This window comes from Triturus cristatus, chromosome 5_2 (assembly GCF_964204655.1).
Source record: "Triturus cristatus chromosome 5_2, aTriCri1.1, whole genome shotgun sequence".
Taxonomy (NCBI): Eukaryota; Metazoa; Chordata; class Amphibia; order Caudata; family Salamandridae; genus Triturus; species Triturus cristatus.
In genome coordinates this window covers 1,095,733,874-1,095,756,107 of record NC_140588.1, presented here as the reverse complement: position 1 = coordinate 1,095,756,107, position 22,234 = coordinate 1,095,733,874, and the positions used below count along the sequence as shown (strand labels likewise).

General features: G+C 41.2%; 1 protein-coding gene across 2 annotated transcripts in view; it reads right to left on the bottom strand.

Moving 5' to 3' along the window:
- Positions 1-670: 670 nt before the first annotated feature.
- The window catches only part of LOC146829749 (class I histocompatibility antigen, Gogo-B*0103 alpha chain-like), a 579,784-nt gene continuing 558,220 nt past the window's right edge, over positions 671-22,234 (bottom strand). For both annotated transcript variants that reach the window (XM_085608477.1, XM_085608476.1), the window contains one exon: positions 671-1,402. In XM_085608477.1, coding sequence (XP_085464603.1) covers positions 1,380-1,402 — 23 coding nt within the window. In that variant the 3' untranslated portion in view covers positions 671-1,379. The remainder of the gene's footprint in view (positions 1,403-22,234) is intronic.

Below are 22,234 nucleotides of genomic sequence, written 5' to 3'. Positions count from 1 at the left end.
CTTCTATTAACTGCAATGCTTTTTAATGAGGTGCTATCATGTATATTGGTCCCAAGATGGCTGCCAACACTTCTTGAATGAAGTGCTGACAGCCAATCAGATCTCAGGATGAGATGTGTGGTTAGGCTGCGCCCACATATATATATATGATTTTACTTTTGATTTTCTCAGGAACTACTGAACAGATTGACACCAGACCTGCAAAAGGCACTTCCCTGACCTGAGGACTACCTCTCTGCCAAATTTCAAGTAATTCTGTTCAGCCGTTCGGGCTGTACCCTCGACTAAAGGTCCTATGGAAAAATGCATGGGGAAAACGCGTTTTGGGACCCCCCCTTTTTCTCGGCCCCCGCTTGACGAATCACCCCGAGACTTTCAGGGTAGGAGCTGAGCGGAGCGCCCCATTAGTTTTGGAAATTTCGCGAGGATTCGTCAACCGGCGCCAAAGTTATTCAAAATAGAATTTTGAGATTTCCTATGGAAACTAGGTTGTAACTATAACTATCTACTGGCGACCGCCAGTAGATAATATATATATATATATATATATATATATATATATATATATATATATATATATGTATATATATATATATATATATATACGTTAACCACCATCCTGTAATAATTGTAGTCTCGATCACACCAACCAGGTACGGACCACAACGTGGATATTTCAAATCTTCTTTTTATTTTGCAGATTTAAAAAGTGCAAGTGCTAGAAATCTTAGTAACAGCAAGTGCCCAGCATGACGCGTTTCGACTGCCCGACGGCAGTCTTGATCACATGATGTGCTGGACTAATCAGTGCATTTAAATAGTGAAATTCAAACATAGCACATGATACAATTTATCCAATTACAGTAATCTGAAAATTAGCGCGAATGACTGGTTTTACAAATCTCCCCCAATGGGTAACAAACATGTTAAACTTCAATTTAAAGCATATTTGTTTATCAAACAATGTATAAAAAATAATCAGTACATAGTGCTTTTGAATCATTTTTGATTGAAATACCCAATATCCGGTTCACTAAAATTCATTCAAAATGTCAGGCCATATATAAATACAGACTGCGTATTTAAGAGTCTCTATTGGCTAAAATGACCAAAATAAATGCATGTAGTCACGATGGTTGGCCTCATATTAATAAAGTTAATACTTTATACTGAATCTAATTACTGTATACATGGAAATTTGTTGTGTGCAAAACTGTGCATGAAAGTGATCTTAGTGCAAAAGTGCATAATTATAGAATTCCCTACAATAATGAAAACATAGTAATAAAGCAGCAGGAAAAATAGATGTCCCTAAAGTAATCTCCTCATCGTACATTCTTTAGTCAGTATCATGATTTATTGTTGTCACGTCCCAATCTTCAGTATGAATACCCAGATGTACCTAATGGCAAGAGAAAGGAAAGGAAATGAATTGTGTGTTTATTTAAAAGCTAACATTATTTAATCATAAACCTAGCTTAGACATAGTGTCTCGACTCATTAATGTCAGTTTTTTAAAAATACATTTACTAAAACACTAGCCGGTCGAAGTCCCATAAATCTTTAAATATTTGAGGAAACCTCAAATAAATTCAAATAAAATCAGGGATGTCAGTCAGTATTCAATCCTTAAACATATAACAAACCATTATCGATAATCTGAAGATGAATATAACAGCCAACAGTTTAAAAGTTTCAAAATGCATAGTTTCTCAAAAAAATATTTTATAAAAATATATATATATTTAATAAAAAATATATAAAAAACTGGATAAAATCCCCAGGCTTCGAACTTCGAATACCGGCAATATCCTCTATCATAACCTGTAAAATCTAGAAAAACTAGACTAAAACTTGGTCATAAAAAAAGCTAAAAAAGCCATTTGCTAGTAAATCTGGGATCCATCATAGGATTAGAGTGATGTTAAAACCAGTTATTCTTAAAGAAAGTTGTGCAAATCATCGCTGTTATTAAGACCATTAGGCATTTTAGTATCGAGTAGCATAATAAATTCAGATTCTACTTGTCTCAGTCTCTTCTCTCTGCTACCTCCTCGAATATTTTTGGGCACTGAACTGATGACAAAATACTTGAAATCATCAAGATTATTATTGTGTACAAGTTTAAAATGTCGTGCCACAGGATAGTTAGGATCAGAGTTGACCACTGCTCTGAGATGTTGTAAAATCCTGTTAAAAACTTGCAACTTGGTGCTACCCACATATAATAAATGGCAGGTGCATTCCAAAATATAAATGGCATAATCAGTTCTGCAAGAATAGTGTCCTTGTATTTTGACAGGGTCTTTGCTAAAAGCAGTGACATTTCTGAGGTATTTTTACCAAATTTGCATGCACGACATGAAGTGCATTTAAAAAATCCAGACCTCGAAGTTAGCCAAGTATTAGAGAATGTCACTTCTGGACTATTTCTAACTAATGAATCTCTCATAGATGGTGCCCTTCTGAAAGTTAGACTAGGAAGTTTAGGCAAGATTTGTGGCATTGTTATGTCAGACCGAATAATAGGCCAATTTTTATAGAGAATCTTGCGAATCTGTCTCTCCTGTCTGCAAAAGTTAGTGATCAGTCTTATATTCTCTATGGATTCAGTAATAGTTGTATCAATGACATTTTCAATCTGGATAAGTGTTGTTGGGTTTTCAGATCCTTCAAGTATATCACTACTTACACTAATACTGTTAGCCTTGTCTCTTGCTTTTATTAAATCCATGGCTTTGTATCCTCTATTTAGAAATCTATCAAAAGCCTCCTTCTGGCACTCTATAAGATGCACATCATGGCTACAAATATGTTTAATTCTCAAAAATTCACCAAAGGGAATACTTCGTATTAGATGATAAGGATGTGAACTACTAGCATGGAGTACAGAGTTTCCAGCCGTAGATTTCCTATGTAACCTGGTATGGATTCAATTTTCTTTTATATAGATTTCTACATCCAGGAATTGTACTTTTTCTTTGCTAATGTCAGATGTAAATTTCAAATTTAAAACATTGCCATTCAAATCATTGATAAAATCCATAGCTGACTCTGGTGAACCTTTCCAAATTAAACAAACATCATCGATAAATCTCCACCACTGGAGGACATGTTGGTCAAATATGTCTTTGTGAGTGCTCCTCCCACCAGCCCACGTGCAAACACGCGTAGCTAGGAGAGAAGCATGCCCCCATAGCCACTCCGCGTAGTTGTTGATAAACCTCGTTATTTAAAAGAAAGTAATTATGAGTTAAACAGATCTCTACCATCTTGATCAACATCTTATTGTGTTCATACATATGAATGCTCCTTTGATCTAGGTAATGGCGAATCGCGTTTATGCCATCCTCGTGATGAATACTAGTATACAAAGAACTAATGTCCATCACAATTAGTAAATAATCCTCCTCCCATTTGACTGTTTTTAATTTGGTCAAAAAATGTCTAGTATCCCTAATAAATGAAGGTATATTTTCCACAAATTCATGTAGGAAATGATCCACATACTTGGACATAGCCTCCAGTAAACTTTTTTGTGCCGAAATAATCGGTCTTCCAGGCACTGGTGTCTGCTTTTTATGCACCTTAGGAAAAAAATATAAGAAAGGAGTCAGAGGATGGTCATTTTTTAAGAAACTGTCCTAATTTTTTATAGTAACCCAAAACGCCTTCACTGTGCCAGTTTGCCAAAGACATATTCCTTATTTTGTCTTAGTTCCTGGAAGTTTGCTTTCCTATAACAGTTAGTATCTTTTAGATGCAACCACGCTTCTTCCATATACATAGTTCTTGGCCAGAGAACAATGTTTCCGCCTTTATCGGCTTTATTAATGATGACTTCAGTGTGCTTTATTAATTTGCATATGAGTTTAGTATATTGAATTTCAGAATGATTTCTTCACACTTTTTGTTGTGAAACCACCTTATTCAACTTTTTCAGATCTTCCACCATGCAATCACTAAATACATCTACTGCGTCCCTTGGCATCATTGGAATAAAGGTGGATGGAGGTTTGAATGGGCTGGTTGCTGGCATGTTACAGATGATACCTGCCTCTGAAAGATTCCCCTGGGTTGCATGTTCTTGTGTATTGTTTATTCCTGCCAAAGTCTGAACTGCAAGAAGAGTATTTACATCCGCAGCCTGCAAATTTGAACAAAGCCCATGGACAGTACTACTCTGTAAAGCAACATTTGCAGCTTTCCTTAATTGAAAGTGTTTTCTTAGTTTGAGCTTTCCAATGAATTTAAAAACATCTACTCTTGTTTGGGTATATTTGAAACAATTAGTGGGACAAAATGACAGACCCAAAGCCAATAGTTGTTTTTCTGCAATTGACAACGTAATTTCTGATAAGTTGATTACCGTATTATCACCCATTTCATTTGGTACCTGATTTATTTCCTTCTGTTGTAATTCTTCCTGCCTCTTCCTCTGAAGTTTGACTTTCCGCCTCTGTTTCCTCCGTTGGTTCCTTCTACTCCTTGTTTCTGCGCCTGATTGCGCGGTCTTAGAGTTTGCCGGCGGTCCTCCACTAAAAAAGAAAGCTCCTCTCCTGGTGCGAAATTAGTTGGTACTTGAGGTGTCTTAAGTGCCATACTCTCATCCGATTCGTTACTACTATCAACACCACTAATTTCAATGGAAGAGAAGTTATCACATATTAGTGCCCTACATGAAGCCATGTTGTTTGTATTACTGTCATTTGTTAGCGCGCGGCGTTTTATGTTGTCAAATTTCCTTGAGAACGTGAAAACGCGACCAGTCTCATAATCACGCTTGTCTCTTGCAAATTTAAAGACTTTTCTTTCCTTTATGGATTCTTCATTTTTTTTAAGCCTTGCTGTGATTTCTTCCCCTCCTTTTTTGATTTGATCTTTATGTTCATTTTTTTCCAGTAGTATGTTGACATCATCTATTTCTTTAAGGATTTCAACCCGGTCGATCTCCGCATATTTAATTAATATCGATACCATATTCATCGAAGCGTCCAAATTCTTCGTTGCCCATTCCTTTAGCATTAGGGGATTTGGATTTTCAAAGGAAGGTGCAATCATAACTGTGAGACCCCGTGGAACCCTGCCCACCTCTTTATATTTTTCCAATGATATATATGCACCAAGGTGTATTGACGAATGAGTGGGTGTATAAGTGTCTGAATGGATGATTTAGTAGGTGCGTGACTGATTGTATAAGTGAGTGATTAAGTGCATCTTACTGATTGCATGGGTTAGTGAGTAAACTGTGTAAATATCTGTATCAGTCTGTCAGTTAGTGTATAAGCGGGTGCATGGGTTGGTGAGTAGCTACATGACTATGTCTATATGGGTTATTGATTGGTTGTCTGAGTATCTGTATGGGTATTCACCAACTGTTAGAAATGGGATTTCTGGTTGGCTAGGGCTTGCGCCTAAGCCAGGCAGAAACCACCACTCTAGTCAGGGCAAGGGAGTTACATGCCAAAGATAACCCCTGCTCACCCCCTTGGTAGCTTGGCACGAGCAGTAAGGATTATCCCGGAGGCAGTGTAAAGTGTTTGGAACTCCACACAAGTTCATATCAAAAATAGCCTTTGCATTATCATAAAACACATTAAAATAGTAATCACACAATATACACTGTGCCACCTGGCAATGGGCAATATTTACAAGGGATTATATACACATGAAAGGGCCACTTGGACCACTGTCAGAATCATCACTTAGTAAAGATAGTAAATGTAGACATATAATAAACATAGAACACAACCAGTAATTAATGGCAAACACTGTACGCAGCATCATCCTGTAACATAAACCACAGTATGCACAGTATCACATTTAGGCATGAAATGCATTCTGCGCCAACCTCACCAGCATTAACACATTATGCAATCTTCTCACAAGTCTAAACGTATTAGACCATAACCTCCTAAGCATAGCTCACATTAGGGAATAATCTCACTAGCATAAACCACAGTAGGCAAATAACCTCATACCTAAACATATTAGACCATAATCTCCTAAACATAATTCTCTTTGGGAAATAATCTCACTAGCATAAACCACAGGGGAGAATAACTCAGACATAAACACAGTATGAAAGTAACCTCCTACCTACACCATATCTAAAGGCATATATCACAGTATAGAATAACTCACACATAGACACAGTATGCACGACCTCATAATCATAAAACCACATTAGAGGCATAAATCAGGGTGCGTAAATTATAATACATGCACCACATAAATCACATTGTGGCCTGGCGCCCTATAAACCTAACAGTCCCCCCTGGCCAGCTGGACTTCTGAAAGGGGCTCAAATGCCCTATGTCCAAAGTATCTGGGCTGCTGCCAATGCAGCAGAGTCCATGTGCGCCATTGCGCAGACCTAAACGTTGCAGCTGGCACGAAGTGCTGCACAGCTGTGAAAGTACGGGGGCAAAGGAGTGCATATCACCCCATCTCCTTTAAAAATGCCCCCAAAGAACTGTGGGCCTAAACGTTGCAGCTGGCACTAATTGCTGCGCAGCTGGGAATGAAAGACGGGCCTGGGCACTCACCATGCCCTCTGAACACATAGGCAGAAACGTGCAGCTGCCCGCACTGGTGTGGCGCAGCTGCTAACAAACAAATAGGCCCTGGCACAACTGTGCCCTTGTGGCCTCGTTGAGGCTCTCCAACTGAAATGACCCCCTCGGTGCAGCTGCCCTGTGCAAGCGGGGCAGCTGAGATGAACTAAGTGACGGGGCCCTGGCACCTCTGAGCCCTCGGGCCCCCTGGGATGCTTTAAACAACTGGGCCCCCACATTGGAGCAACACAGGCTCTGAACTCAAGGCATGCCCACGATGGAGCGGCCCTTGGTCATGTGGGGCCGCTCAGAGGTAGGCACGGGCACTTGTGCCTCGATCTCCTCTCCCCCCCAGCCCTCTTCACAAACCGGGCTGCGGGGCAGGCTCTACTCTTCCTCTTTCGGCTCCTCTCCTGGGCTGCTGCTTCTTCAGCACGCGGGGCTTCCCTTCGCTCACGGGAGACCCGTACTGCCATTGGCGGCCTCTGCCGCCTTTCCCCACTTCACCCAGGCCCCCTTCTGGGACCCGTGACTTGTCCTCGCCACACGGGGAGGCGGGGTAGGCTCCCATCCTCCTCAGCTTGCAGCCAAGCTTCTCTTCAGTACACACGGGCTTCCCTCCGCTCAAGGGAGCCCCGCTCGGGATTTGCTGATGTCTGGCCGGCTGGCAGGCCCCGCTCATGTTCCAGGCAGACGTGCCTGACTTCCTGGTCGCCACCGATCATGGCGGCCGTTTTCTTCTTCTCCTTTCATGGTGGAAATGAGGGGTAGGCTCCCTTAGAGTTTAAATATAAAAACAAGTGGGGTGGGCACTCGCAACTTAGATCGAACAAGCGGGGTGGGCAGCCGCCATTTCCCGCATCACGGGGAAATCCCTCTCATCAGGATTCCTTCTCCAAGGGTGGCAGCTCAATGCTGTGCAGCCCATGCTTTTCCACCTCAGGGGAACTAAAAAATAAAAGTGCTCACAAGGAACTAGATGCAGCCAAAAGTACTGGAGGCTGAAAAGAAGCACAATGGTCCCAAATAAAAGGTCTTCCAGGTCCAGGGGCAATGCAGGGCCCAGGGAGGCAAGCCCTCATGGCAGTTCCTCCTGGGCCCCAGCAGCAGCATGCCCCAGCAGGATCAGTACAGAATCCTGGAACTGAACAACTTCTTGGGGTCCCAGCCCCTTTACCACCAAAAGACTTTGTTCTCAGAAAAGTCCCAAATCACTGAACACAGCCAGAACCAGTTTGTTGTCGTCCTGGAGCACTTTATTTACAATGCTGCATCCTGCCTTTGAGGAAGAGGGGGTCTGCTATCAGACGCACCGTGGGAGGTGGAGCCATCATTTACCTTGCCAGGCTCAGCCCTGCGTAGATCAAAGTGTCACCACTCCCCATACTATAACTTCAGATCTCTCTATTCAACCCACATCTGGCTCAGCCTGCCCTGTCCCTCCAAAACCAGACATGCAATTCACATCAGGCAGGCAGACACATAACATACAGAAATGCCAACTTCTAAAAGTTACATTTCTCACATAGTCATAATAAATCTGCGCACACCATTGTGCAGAATTTATTCTCACAATTTCATACATACCAGACTTGACCATACTGCTACTCTCATAACAGTAATTACCACTGACACATACTGAGCAGAGACTCCCCCATGCATTCCTATGGGAGGGCAGGCCACTCTCATTAAATGTAACACAGAGCGCATGCACTCTACACTGGACCACATGGCTAAAGTGCCCAGCAGCCTAAAACCACTAACACTACACAGAGAAAAAGGCTAGGAGAAATGCAAAAAGTTTAGGGGTGAACCTGCAAAAGGGCCAAGTCCAACACCAACTGACAGACTGACATTTACACAGTTTACTCACAAACCCATGCAATCAGTAATCATGTCCTAAGTGATGTAATATGTGACGTCATCAGCAGTGCATTGCGGGGGGCGCGAGTTATAGTTAGCTCTACTAACTATAACGGTCACATTTATTTGGTTTTGTACCAGTGAAATGTCCAACTAACTATAACGTCCCAGAAACCTATGGTTTTTTCAGTGAAATTCTAAGGTTTTTTAAATGCTAATTTCTAACTATAACGTGCCTGAAACTTATGGTTTTTTCAGTGAATTTCAAAGGTTTTTTTAAATGCTAATTTCTAACTATAACGTCCCTGAAACCTATGTTTTTTTTAGTGAATATCAAAGGTTTTTTGAAATGATAATTTCTAACTTTAACATAGCAGTTGCGTTTGCAGAGTGGTGGAGAAAGGTGAGCATGGCCTTCAAACACCTTTTAGCAATCCCACTGTGTGGGATTTAGCTAATGTAACAGGAGGGATAGTTAGCCCCCAACGTCAACCTTGGGGGCCAACTACCCCTTTTATTACCTTCAGTTAGTCCCACACAGCAGGATTGCTAACTTGTTATATCAAGCTCGCCCCTCCCTGCACCACTGTGCGTATGCGCCCCCCTGGCGCATTGTAAGTTGGGGGATTAAGTCCCCTTGAATCCTGAGGGTCCTTGGGGGCCAACTAGCCCACCAGGTACCTCCAGTAAGCGCCACAGAGCTGTGTTGCAGAGAGGTGTAAAAAGGGACATGGCCTCGAACCACCTCTCTGCAACACAGCTCTGTGGCACTTACTGGAGGTACCTAGTGGGCTAGTTGGCCCCCAGGGACCCTCAGGATTGAAGGGGACTTAATCCCCAATTTACAATGCACCAGGGGGCACATATTTTGGGGCATTGCCCCCAGGACCTGGCCCACCCGGGGGCCTCATTAAAATGAAGCGCAGGAGCCTGCTTTTCATTTAAAAAAAAATGTTGGTGGGATTCGCAACCCCAACGCAAATTCTGCCATTTCTTTTTAGAAAAAATGCTCTTTTTTGGCCCTGGGGTCCTTGTTGGACCCCCTGAGCAGGCCTAGGGATCAGAATGTTTCAACCCTGCCCCCTTTTCTTCTTTTTTAAACTCTTTTTAACTGTTTTCTTGTGACTCGGTTTTACCGAGTCACAAGATTGCTGCCAACACTTCCTGGTTTGGAGTGTTGGCAGCCAATCAGAGTGAAGCTTGTGCCCGTCCTCGGTGCTCAAATATATAATTGTTTTCTTTCTTTAATTTCTCAGCAACTACTGAACGGATTTGCACCATTTAACAAAAAGGGCTCGTTCTGAACCAAGGGCTATCATTTTGCCAAATTTGGTGTAATTCTGTTCAGCAGTTCGGGCTGTAGCTTTGTCTAAAGTTTCCTATGGAAATTTACATGGGGAAAACGCGTTTTGGGACCCCCCCTTTTTTCTCGGCCCTTGCTTGACGAATCACCTCAGAACTTACAAGACAGGAGCTGACCGGAGCGCCCCGCTAGTTTAAAATATTTCGCAAAGATTCGTCAAACAACGCCAAAGTTATTGGGAAAACAAAAAACGTTTTTTGAATAGAAACAAGGTTCTAACTATAACTACCTACTGGCGACCGCCAGTAGGTAATATATATATATATATTGCAGACATGACTATACGATGTGTTTCGGCCACAACGTGTGGCCTTGATCACATAACATGACCACCATTTTAAACCTCTAAAACACCATGTGATACCTGGTAAGTTTGGTCATGAAAAAAACAGACTAATCCACATGGATATATGTAAAGCCATACAAATCCACTAATATCAGTAAAATACAGACATAGTAAATGTTACGTTTTGAATTAAAATTTAAATTTTACATTTCAAAGTTACAAGTTTAAAACTCAAAATGTAAAATTATAAAAGCGGATCTTGTTTATGTGTACTATAAATACATGGCTTCAATGCAAAAAGTTGGAGCAGCAATTCAATATAAATGTTATACACCTGCAAAATCTAGTATTATGCCATCCATGAGATATAAAATTCAACATAATGTATTGGTCATACTAGCTAAGGTGCAACAATCTGTTGACTGGATTAGCTGTCACAGAGAGAAGATATATGGTCTATAAAATAAAAACAAGATCCGTGCCTAGTAAAATTCATCAGTGGATTAAAAGGAAGATGTTGATACTAACTTGTTGCCCATACCCATCTACTGACACATGCAAAAAAAAAAACGTGTGTAAAGTGCAAATACATTAAAGTGTCACATTATATCTTAAAGTGCTGAGTGCAAGACGATAAAATCCCTGTCTCCATCCAGGGTTTGAGGGAATTGCAGTCTTATATAGGCAGACTCTTTAAGCCTGTGGTAACTCCCAACTGCTAAATGATTGCATCCAAATTATAGACCTAGAACCGTACTTCATTTAAAACACATATAAAAAGAAGGCAATCAAAACAAAACCTAAAGACTAATGTCATAGGAGAATAAAGAGCACAAAAGAATGGCATATATGCATCTGGAACGAAAGTTCTAAAAACAATGGAGACTATGAGCAGCGGATCATAGAAGCAAGGCTATACGAATCAGTGGGGACACTATTTAAAGGAAGTTATGTAGGTCTTTCATATGATATTCTGTACTCAGGGGTCTCCCTTGATGTAGCACCAGCCAGAGTTCTTTTGTTCTTTATCCGGGAGTGGATCACTTTACACCTTGCTTTCCGTCTCCAATCATAGGTAGTTTTATTTTGCCTGGCCGTGTAAGGTGCCCCCACAGAAGTGTTCAAGCAATATGGTATAAAGGCCTAATCATTGGACTATATACATATAGCAGATTATTCCCAGTCCGCTTGTTTTTGGAAGCCCGATCTAACCGATTGATGTATCTTATTCAAATCAACCATTTTATTTTGTTTGGAGGGGTAGGTTTAATCCATTTCTTACATAGTTCCCTACGGCCAAGCAATATCAAATAGAATATACATTTTTGGGTATTTCTTGAGAAGGATACATGACATACCTATATCCGAAAGAAAACAAGAGATTTGCTTACCTGGAGCCTCTTTCCAAGTATTATACATATTATGTTACTAACGTCCAACCAGAAACCTTGGATCTCGGGGCATTCTAAAAACATATGTATGTCGTCTCCTTTTTCCTTTCCACATTAAGGGCATGTTGGAGTGACACCCTTTCCCAATTTAGATAGTTTATAAGGCGTCTGCCTTTAATTTGAAGGACGTTTTGTGGAGTATAACATGTCACAAGATACTTGCCATAAATGTTTCATCTGCTCTCTTGGCAAGCTCTTCTCCCACAGTATTGATGGTAGATTGAATTCGTCATCTGAAAGCTCCACTAAAAGCCGATACCAGTTCGCCACCTCTTTTTTTCGGGTTACATTGTCCATAATCCGAGATTCCAGATCGTTTGACAGTCCTGGACAAGTACCAGCAGTAAGGTTCCAGCTCGTTAATTGCATGTATTTAAATCTAGACAGATGATTGTTCACTATCTCCTGTCCCTACTCCCAAGAGATTAAGACTCCATCCACCATCCGTTGACCCTAAATTATTACTCCTGTTTCTCTTAATGGGAGAGCCAGACAATCCTTGGACCACTCTGGAGATCCAGGTGAGTCCCAGATAGGAGCCATTCCACTATAGTAGTTGAGTTTTGATTCTCTCCTAACTTTATACCATGTTTCTGCAAAACCCCGTAAGGTCTTAAGACGCACTTTTTTGAAGAAACGTGGGTCCCCATATTTATGCGTGAAGGTCGCTCTCCCCCCTTAACATCTTGGATTGTAGCGTTATAAAAGGTTAGTGCTGATGCTTTGTCTCTGTTTTAAGTATGAGTCCAACGCGTCTGCTTTGTCCGTGTAATGATTTGCCAGTTTGTCTGTGAAATCTTGAGTAACAGGATGAGTTCCTTCTGGGCAATTTGGTTTGCAAAATTCAGTGAGTATTTTATAGAATTCTTTATTTGCACATTTCGCATTTTCTGTCTGAATAGTACCTTTTCTTAGCTTTTTTGATAGCCGATTTGTATAATATGTAGATTTTCTGTAGATGAAGTTTGTCTTTTTTGTCATTTGTTTTGAACCAGGTACGTTCCAACTCCACCACCCTGATCGACAACCTAGCCAACCTCGGACTCAGACAACTCGTCACAACACCCACCCACTCAGCCGGCCACGCGCTCGACCCCATCTTCTCCGCAAGCCCCCACGTCTCCTTCAACCACACCACCGATATGATATGTAATTATTGTTGTGTGCACAGCTGCTTTACGGCTGGGATTTTATGTAATTATTGTTGTGTGCACAGCTGCTTTACTGCTGGTATTATATGTAATTAGTGCTGTTTGCACAGCTGCTTTACTGCTGGTATTATATGTCATTGTTGTTGTGTGCACAGATGCTTTACTGCTGGTATTATATGTAATTAGTGATGTGTGCACAGCTGCTTTACTGCTGGTATTATATGTAATTAATGTTGTGTGCATGGATGCTTTACTGCTGTATTATACGTAATTAATGTTATGTTATGTTATATGTTATAAAGTATTTTATAACGCGCTCAATTACTCGAGCGTGTCCTGGCGCGAGCAGTTATCGGAGAACCTGAGAGACGGGAGGTTTGCATCAGCTAATTAAAAAGGAAGGTTTTAAGTTGTTTCTTAAACGGACCGACCTCCTGAATGCTCCGAATGTCCAAAGGGAGAGAATTTCAGGCCAGTGCAGTTTTAACAGAGATAGACTGACCTCCCAGCCGAGACCTACGAAAGCGGGGGATGGTCATCAAGTGTTGGGTGGATGATCGCAAGGCTCTATTCGGGACATAGAAGCTAAACCGCTTCCTTCTATGGACAGGACCCAAACCATGCGGCGCTCTATGGGCCACCGTAAGAGCTTTACATTGCACTCTTTTGGCCACTGGAAGCCAGTGCAGGTCGCGCAAATGTTTTCTCACGTTAGATCTTCTAGAGATGTTAAATAGGAGTCTAACAGTGGCGTTTTGGATTGTTTGCAATTTTCTCAGTAAATAGCCGGGAATGCCATAATAGAGGGCATTGGCATAGTCCAAACGGGAGAGGATAAGTGCCCGTGCGACCGTTTCCTTTGCTTGGCTGGGAAGAGGAGGAAAGAATCTTCTAAGAGATTGAAGTATGGCAAAGCAAGCACCGGTGAGTTTCCTAACTTGCACCGCAAAACGAAGGTCGTCGCCGAACCATATTCCTAGGTTCTTAGCGGGCGCACCCACTGGCTTCGGACGAGGAAAGTCATTCGGCCACAAGTCTTCATGAAAGGTAGGAGGAAAGGAGCCATAAAGCAGCACCTCTGACTTATCCTCATTGCACTTCAGTTGGGCACGTGCAAGCCACTGAAACACGGAAGCGAGGCAATTCTGCGCTCGAGCAGTAGACAGGTCCCCATCGTTCCACGTAAATAGGAGCTGTGTGTCGTCGGCATAGGCAATTATTTTCACCACCAGCTCCTCTGCCAAGTAAATAAGAGGTGTCAAATAGATGTTGAAGAGCAGTGGGCTCAAGGTAGAACCTTGAGGAAGTCCAGTGGCGAATTTCCTAACAGTTGAGGAGAAGGGAGGTGACCAGACCTGCTGGGAGCGATCTTCCAAAAAAGATTTCACCCAGTCCAAGGCAGAGCCTGCAACGCCAATGTTAGCCAGACGAGTGAGTAGGAGATGGTGAGGTACCGTGTCAAAGGCAGCAGAGAGATCCAGTAAAACCAGAGCCGCTCTGCCGCCAGCGTCCTGGCACTCTCTGATTGATTCAGCCAGTTCCACTAAAGCCGTCTCGGTGCTGTAGCTTTCCCTAAATCCGGATTGAGCCAGATGGAGGGCCCCGGAGTTTTCAACAAAAGTATCCAACTGTCGGAAAACTATTTTTTCGCAGACCTTAGACAAGGCTGGAAGAAGAGAGATGGGACGATAACTGGCCGCTAATAGCGGATCCAATGAAGTTTTCTTTAGAAGTGGCAAAAGATTGGCCTGCTTCCAACACTGAGGGACCCGCGCCGTGCACAGAGACAGATTAATGATTGATGTAACCTCCGGATAAATAACCTCAGCTACACCCGCCAGTACTCTGGCAGGACATGGGTCAGAAGGGGAGCCTGACTTAAGAGTATTAAGTATGGCCAGTATATCTGAGCCCGTAGCAGGTGAAAAGCCAGAACATATGGACGATCCAGACAGCTGGGGGGGATGAGGCAGATGATAAGACGTCTCAAATCCCTGAGGACCCTTCAACACGCTATCTTGGATAGCGTGAATTTTCCCGATAAAAAAAGAGGAGAGCTCCTCACACCATTGAGATGAGGTGGGGGAGGCCACTTGTTCGGCGCGAGGTGTCAAAAAGCTTCTTACAATGGAGAATATCTCTCTTCCATTGTTTTTTGATTTGACAATACGATCAGCATAGAAACTACTCTTAGCCAGTTTAATGCCTGAGTAATAGATGTTTTGAGATTTCCACAGAGCAGATTTCGCTGATGGAGAATACTCCAAGCGCCAGAGGCGTTCCAGTTTTTTACAACCTAGTTTGAGCTCTCTTAATGCGCCAGAATACCAAGGACTAGAGGGAGAAAGGCGTGACTGCTTTTTACAATTAGGGTGGAAGACAGAGCCGACCCCCTGCTTAATCCAGGTGGTAAAGTCATCAACCGGCAAATCTAGGTCACTAGAGAGCACCGGGTGAGAAAGTGAGAGGGCAGTGTAGAGGGCGGGGATTTCAATTTTGGGGGGGGTTACAAAGGGTAGGGGCACTAGGGGGTATCAATGATTCCAGTGGCCAAGAAAAATAGACCAAGCAATGGTCAGACCAGGGTACCTGGATAGGATTCTCTATAAATAGTCCAAAGTTGGAACACACCAGGTCAATCGTATGGCCGCCAGAGTGAGAAGGCAGTTTCAGCCACTGGGTTAAATGCGCCAGCTCGAGTAAGACATTCAGTTCGTTAGAGCCCTGAGACCCCGGACAATCCAAAAGAATTTTGAAATCGCCCAACAAGAGGAAATGTTGGAAACGAAGAACACGAGGCACAATGATGTCGTCCAAACTCTTCAAAAAGGCGTTCGAGGGGCCAGGAGGACGATACACCAAAGTGCCACCTAGTGTAAAGTGTGGAGACAAGACAATGGCGAAATCAAGAGCCTCCCCATCGACCAACCCAACAGTCACCTCGCTGGTGAAAACCCAGGAATCTCTTAACACTACGGCAACCCCTCCCCCTCTACCGGTCAGACGATCAGCCCTAGCAATTTTATATCCCACAGGAATTGCTTCCTCAATGACTGGAGCACAAGAGTCATTGAGCCAGGATTCGGTCACAAACAGCAAATCCAGGGTGTGATCAGAAAGGAGTTCATATATGTCTGGGGCATGCTTGACTAAGGAGCGGGCATTAATAAGCACAGCCCGCAGGTGGGGGGATCTCGTAGAATGGGAGTGAGAAACAGGGGCTGGCAAATTATCTTGCAGGCAGAACTGGCAAAGAGAACATTTCCACCCTATGTTAAGTAAGCTTTTGATTCACTGTTGCCAGGACAAATGAACGACTTTAATGTCAAGAGTTCCAAACGAGTATATGAGTGCCTCTTGGTCTGAATACCTGACCTCAAACTCTCAGCATAGCAGACGCTGGGCACTCCCGGGGCACGGACAGGCGCAGACGGGTTGGCCTTTGGCGCGCCTTCGGCACGCCAGCGTTCAAATTTATAAAAACAGGCAACAGGAATCAGGTGAGGGAAACTGAGGGACTAGACCGTCAACCCGGCCTCAACCAAAATGGCGGCCGCCCAGAACGCCGAAAAACGAAGAACTGACACCCTCCTGGATCAAATGGGTGAAGGAACCTCACCCGCACCAGGTAAAATGAGCGACAAGTATTAAAAAGTCCTAGTAACAATTTATTAAATCCAAAGATCTAGGTGCTCAAATTAAATGCGTAAATAAGTGAAAGGATAAAAAAACACAGTAGTTACAGTACTAAAAACAAAATAGCAGCGCGCTGGTCAGGTCAGCGTAATCTTAAAAAGCAAAAGCAGAAGCTCCCGGCTCAAGCCTCAAGAGCAAGAGTTGTGTGCACAGCTGGTTTACTGCTGGTATTATATGTAATTATTGTTGTGTGCACAGCTGCTTCATCTGCTGGTAGTATATGTAATTAAGGTTGTGTGGACTGCTGCTTCATCTGCTGGTAGTATATGTAATTATTGTTGTGTGCAGAGCTGCTTTACTGCTGGTATTATATGTAATTATTGTTATGTACACGGCTGCTTTACTGCTGGTATTATATGTAATTAAGGTTGTGTGGACTGCTGCTTCATCTGCTGGTAGTATATGTAATTAGTGCTGTGTGCACAGCTGCTTTACTGTTGGTATTATATGTAATTAATGTTGTGTTCACAGCTGCTTTACGGCTGGTATTATATGTAATTATTGTTGTGTGCACAGCTGCTTTACTGCTGGTATTATATGTAATGAATGTTGTGTGCACGACTGCATTACTGCTGGTATTATATGTAATTATTGTTGTGTGCACGGCTGCTTTACTGCTGGTATTATATGTAATTATTGTGTGCACAGCTGCTTTACTGCTGGTATTATATGTAATGAATGTTGTGTGCACGACTGCTTGACGGCTGGTATTATATGTAACTATTGTTGTGTGCAGAGCTGCTTTACTGCTGGTATTATATGTAATTAATGTTGTGTTCACAGCTGCTTTACGGCTGGTATTATATGTAATTATTGTTGTGTGCACAGCTGCTTTACTGCTGGTATTATATGTAATGAATGTTGTGTGCACGACTGCTTTACTGCTGGTATTATATGTAATTATTGTTGTGTGCACAGCTGCTTTACTGCTGGTATTATATGTAATTATTGTGTGCACAGCTGCTTTACTGCTGGTATTATATGTAATGAATGTTGTGTGCATGACTGCTTTACTGCTGGTATTATATGTAATGAATGTTGTTTGCACGGCTGCTTTACTTCTGGTATTATATGTAATTATTGTTGTGTGCACGCTGGTTCATCTGCTGGTATTACATGTAATTATTGTTGTGTGCACAGCTGCTTTACTGCTGGTATTATATGTAATTAATGTGTGCACAGCTGCTTTTCTGCTGGTATTATATGTAATTATTTTTGTGTGCACAGCTGCTTTACTGCTGGTACTATATGTAATTAATGTTGTGTGCACAGCTGCTTTACTGCTGGTATTATATGGAATTATTGTTGTGTGCACAGCTGCTTTACTGCTGGTATTATATGGAATTATTGTTGTGTGCACAGCTGCTTTACTGATGGTATTATATGGAATTATTGTTGTGTGCACAGCTGCTTTACTGCTGGTATTATATGGAATTATTGTGTGCACAGCTGCTTTACTGCTGGTATTATATGGAATTTTTGTTGTGTGCACAGCTGCTTTACTGCTGGTATTATATGGAATTATTGTTGTGTGCACAGCTGCTTTACTGCTGGTATTATATTGAATTATTGTTGTGTGCACAGCTGCTTTACTGCTGGTATTATATGGAATTATTGTTGTGTGCACAGCTGCTTTACTGCTGGTATTATATGGAATTATTGTTGTGTGCACAGCTGCTTTACTGCTGGTATTATATGGAATTATTGTTGTGTGCACAGCTGCTTTACTGCTGGTATTTTATGTAATTATTGTTGTGTGCACAGCTGGTTTACTGCTGGTATTATATGTAATTAAGGTTGTGTGGACTGCTGCTTCATCTGCTGGTAGTATATGTAATTAGTGCTGTGTACATAGCTGCTTTACTGTTTGTATTATATGTAATTAATGTTGTGTTCACAGCTGCTTTACGGCTGGTATTATATGTAATTATTGTTGTGTGCACAGCTGCTTTACTGCTGGTATTATATGTAATTATTGTTGTGTGCACGGCTGCTTTACTGCTGGTATTATATGTAATTATTGTGTGCACAGCTGTTTTACTGCTGGTATTATATGTAATGAATGTTGTTTGCACGGCTGCTTTACTTCTGGTATTATATGTAATTATTGTTGTGTGCACGCTGGTTCATCTGCTGGTATTACATGTAATTATTGTTGTGTGCACAGCTGCTTTACTGCTGGTATTATATGTAATTAATGTTGTGTGCACAGCTGCTTTACTGCTGGTATTATATGTAATTATTTTTGTGTGCACAGCTGCTTTACTGCTGGTACTATATGTAATTAATGTTGTGTGCACAGCTGCTTTACTGCTGGTATTATATGGCATTATTGCTGTGTGCACAGCTGCTTTACTGCTGGTATTATATGGAATTATTGTTGTGTGCACAGCTGCTTTACTGCTGCTATTATATGGAATTATTGTTGTGTGCACAGCTGCTTTACTGATGGTATTATATGGAATTATTGTTGTGTGCACAGCTGCTTTACTGCTGGTATTATATGTAATGAATGTTGTGTGCACGACTGAATTACTGCTGGTATTATATGTAATTATTGTTGTGTGCACGGCTGCTTTACTGCTGGTATTATATGTAATTATTGTGTGCACAGCTGCTTTACTGCTGGTATTATATGTAATTATTTTTGTGTGCACAGCTGCTTTACTGCTGGTACTATATGTAATTAATGTTGTGTGCACAGCTGCTTTACTGCTGGTATTATATGGAATTATTGTTGTGTGCACAGCTGCTTTACTGCTGGTATTATATGGAATTATTGTTGTGTGCACAGCTGCTTTACTGATGGTATTATATGGAATTATTGTTGTGTGCACAGCTGCTTTACTGCTGGTATTATATGGAATTATTGTATGCACAGCTGCTTTACTGCTGGTATTATATGGAATTTTTGTTGTGTGCACAGCTGCTTTACTGCTGGTATTATATGTAATTATTGTTGTGTGCACAGCTGGTTTACTGCTGGTATTATATGTAATTAAGGTTGTGTGGACTGCTGCTTCATCTGCTGGTAGTATATGTAATTAGTGCTGTGTGCATAGCTGCTTTACTGTTTGTATTATATGTAATTAATGTTGTGTTCACAGCTGCTTTACGGCTGGTATTATATGTAATTATTGTTGTGTGCACAGCTGCTTTACTGCTGGTATTATATGTAATTATTGTTGTGTGCACGGCTGCTTTACTGCTGGTATTATATGTAATTATTGTGTGCACAGCTGTTTTACTGCTGGTATTATATGTAATGAATGTTGTGTGCATGACTGCTTTACTGCTGGTATTATATGTAATGAATGTTGTTTGCACGGCTGCTTTACTTCTGGTATTATATGTAATTATTGTTGTGTGCACGCTGGTTCATCTGCTGGTATTACATGTAATTATTGTTGTGTGCACAGCTGCTTTACTGCTGGTATTATATGTAATTAATGTTGTGTGCACAGCTGCTTTACTGCTGGTATTATATGTAATTATTTTTGTGTGCACAGCTGCTTTACTGCTGGTACTATATGTAATTAATGTTGTGTGCACAGCTGCTTTACTGCTGGTATTATATGGCATTATTGCTGTGTGCACAGCTGCTTTACTGCTGGTATTATATGGAATTATTGTTGTGTGCACAGCTGCTTTACTGCTGGTATTATATGGAATTATTGTTGTGTGCACAGCTGCTTTACTGATGGTATTATATGGAATTATTGTTGTGTGCACAGCTGCTTTACTGCTGGTATTATATGTAATGAATGTTGTGTGCACGACTGAATTACTGCTGGTATTATATGTAATTACTGTTGTGTGCACGGCTGCTTTACTGCTGGTATTATATGTAATTATTGTGTGCACAGCTGCTTTACTGCTGGTATTATATGTAATGAATGTTGTGTGCACGACTGCTTTACGGCTGGTATTATATGTAACTATTGTTGTGTGCAGAGCTGCTTTACTGCTGGTATTATATGTAATTAATGTTGTGTTCACATCTGCTTTACGGCTGGTATTATATGTAATTATTGTTGTGTGCACATCTGCTTTACTGCTGGTATTATATGTAATGAATGTTGTGTGCACGACTGCTTTACTGCTGGTATTATATGTAATTATTGTTGTGTGCACGGCTGCTTTACTGCTGGTATTATATGTAATTATTGTGTGCACAGCTGTTTTACTGCTGGTATTAAATGTAATGAATGTTGTGTGCATGACTGCTTTACTGCTGGTATTATATGTAATGAATGTTGTGTGCACGACTGCTTTACTGCTGGTATTATATGTAATTATTGTTGTGTGCACGGCTGCTTTACTGCTGGTATTATATGTAATTATTGTGTGCACAGCTGTTTTACTGCTGGTATTATATGTAATGAATGTTGTGTGCACGGCTGCTTTACTTCTGGTATTATATGTAATTATTGTTGTGTGCACGCCGGCTCATCTGCTGGTATTACATGTAATTATTGTTGTGTGCACAGCTGCTTTACTGCTGGTATTATATGTAATTAATGTTGTGTGCACAGCTGCTTTACTGCTGGTATTATATGTAAATATTTTTGTGTGCACAGCTGCTTTACTGCTGGTACTATATGTATTTAATGTTGTGTGCACAGCTGCTTTACTGCTGGTATTATATGTCATTATTGCTGTGTGCACAGCTGCTTTACTGCTGGTATTATATGGAATTATTGTTGTGTGCACAGCTGCTTTACTGCTGGTATTATATGGAATTATTGTTGTGTGCACAGCTGCTTTACTGATGGTATTATATGGAATTATTGTTGTGTGCACAGCTGCTTTACTGCTGGTGTTATATGGAATTATTGTTGTGTGCACAGCTGCTTTACTGCTGGTATTATATGTAATTTTTGTTGTGTGCACAGCTGCTTTACTGCTGGTATGATATGGAATTATTGTTGTGTGCACAGCTGCTTTACTGCTGGTATTATATTGAATTATTGTTGTGTGCACAGCTGCTTTACTGCTGGTATTATATGGAATTATTGTTGTGTGCACAGCTGCTTTACTGCTGGTATTATATGGAATTATTGTTGTGTGCACAGCTGCTTTACTGCTGGTATTTTATGTAATTATGTTTGTGTGCACAGCTGCTTTACTGCTGGTAATATATGTAATTAATGTTGTGTGCACAGCTGCTTTACTGCTGGTATTATATGTAATTGTTGTTGTGTGCACAGCTGCTTTACTGCTGGTATTTTATGTAATTATTGTTGTGTGCACAGCTTCTTTACTGCTGGTATTATATGTAATTAATGTTGTGAGCACAGCTGCTTTACTGCTGGTATTATATGTAATTATTTTTGTGTGCACAGCTGCTTTACTGCTGGTACTATATGTAATGAATGTTGTGTGCACAGCTGCTTTACTGCTGGTATTATATGGAATTATTGTTGTGTGCACAGCTGTTTTACTGCTGGTATTATATGGAATTATTGTTGTGTGCACAGCTGCTTTACTGCTGGTATTATATGTAATTATTATTGTGTGCACAGCTACTTTACTGCTGGTATTATATGTAATTATTGTTGTGTGCACAGCTGCTTTACTGCTGGTATTATATGTAATTAATGTGTGCACAGCTGCTTTACTGCTGGTATTATATGTAATTATTGTTGTGTGCACAGCTGCTTTACTGCTGGTATTATATGTAATTTTTGTTGTGTGCACAGCTGCTTTACAGCTGGTATTATATGTAAATATTGTTGTGTGCACAGCTGCTTTACTGCTGGTATTACATGTAATGAATGTTGTGTGCACGGCTGCTTTACTGCTGTTATTATATGTAATGAATGTTGTGTGAACGGCTGCTTTACTGCTGGTATTATATGTAATGA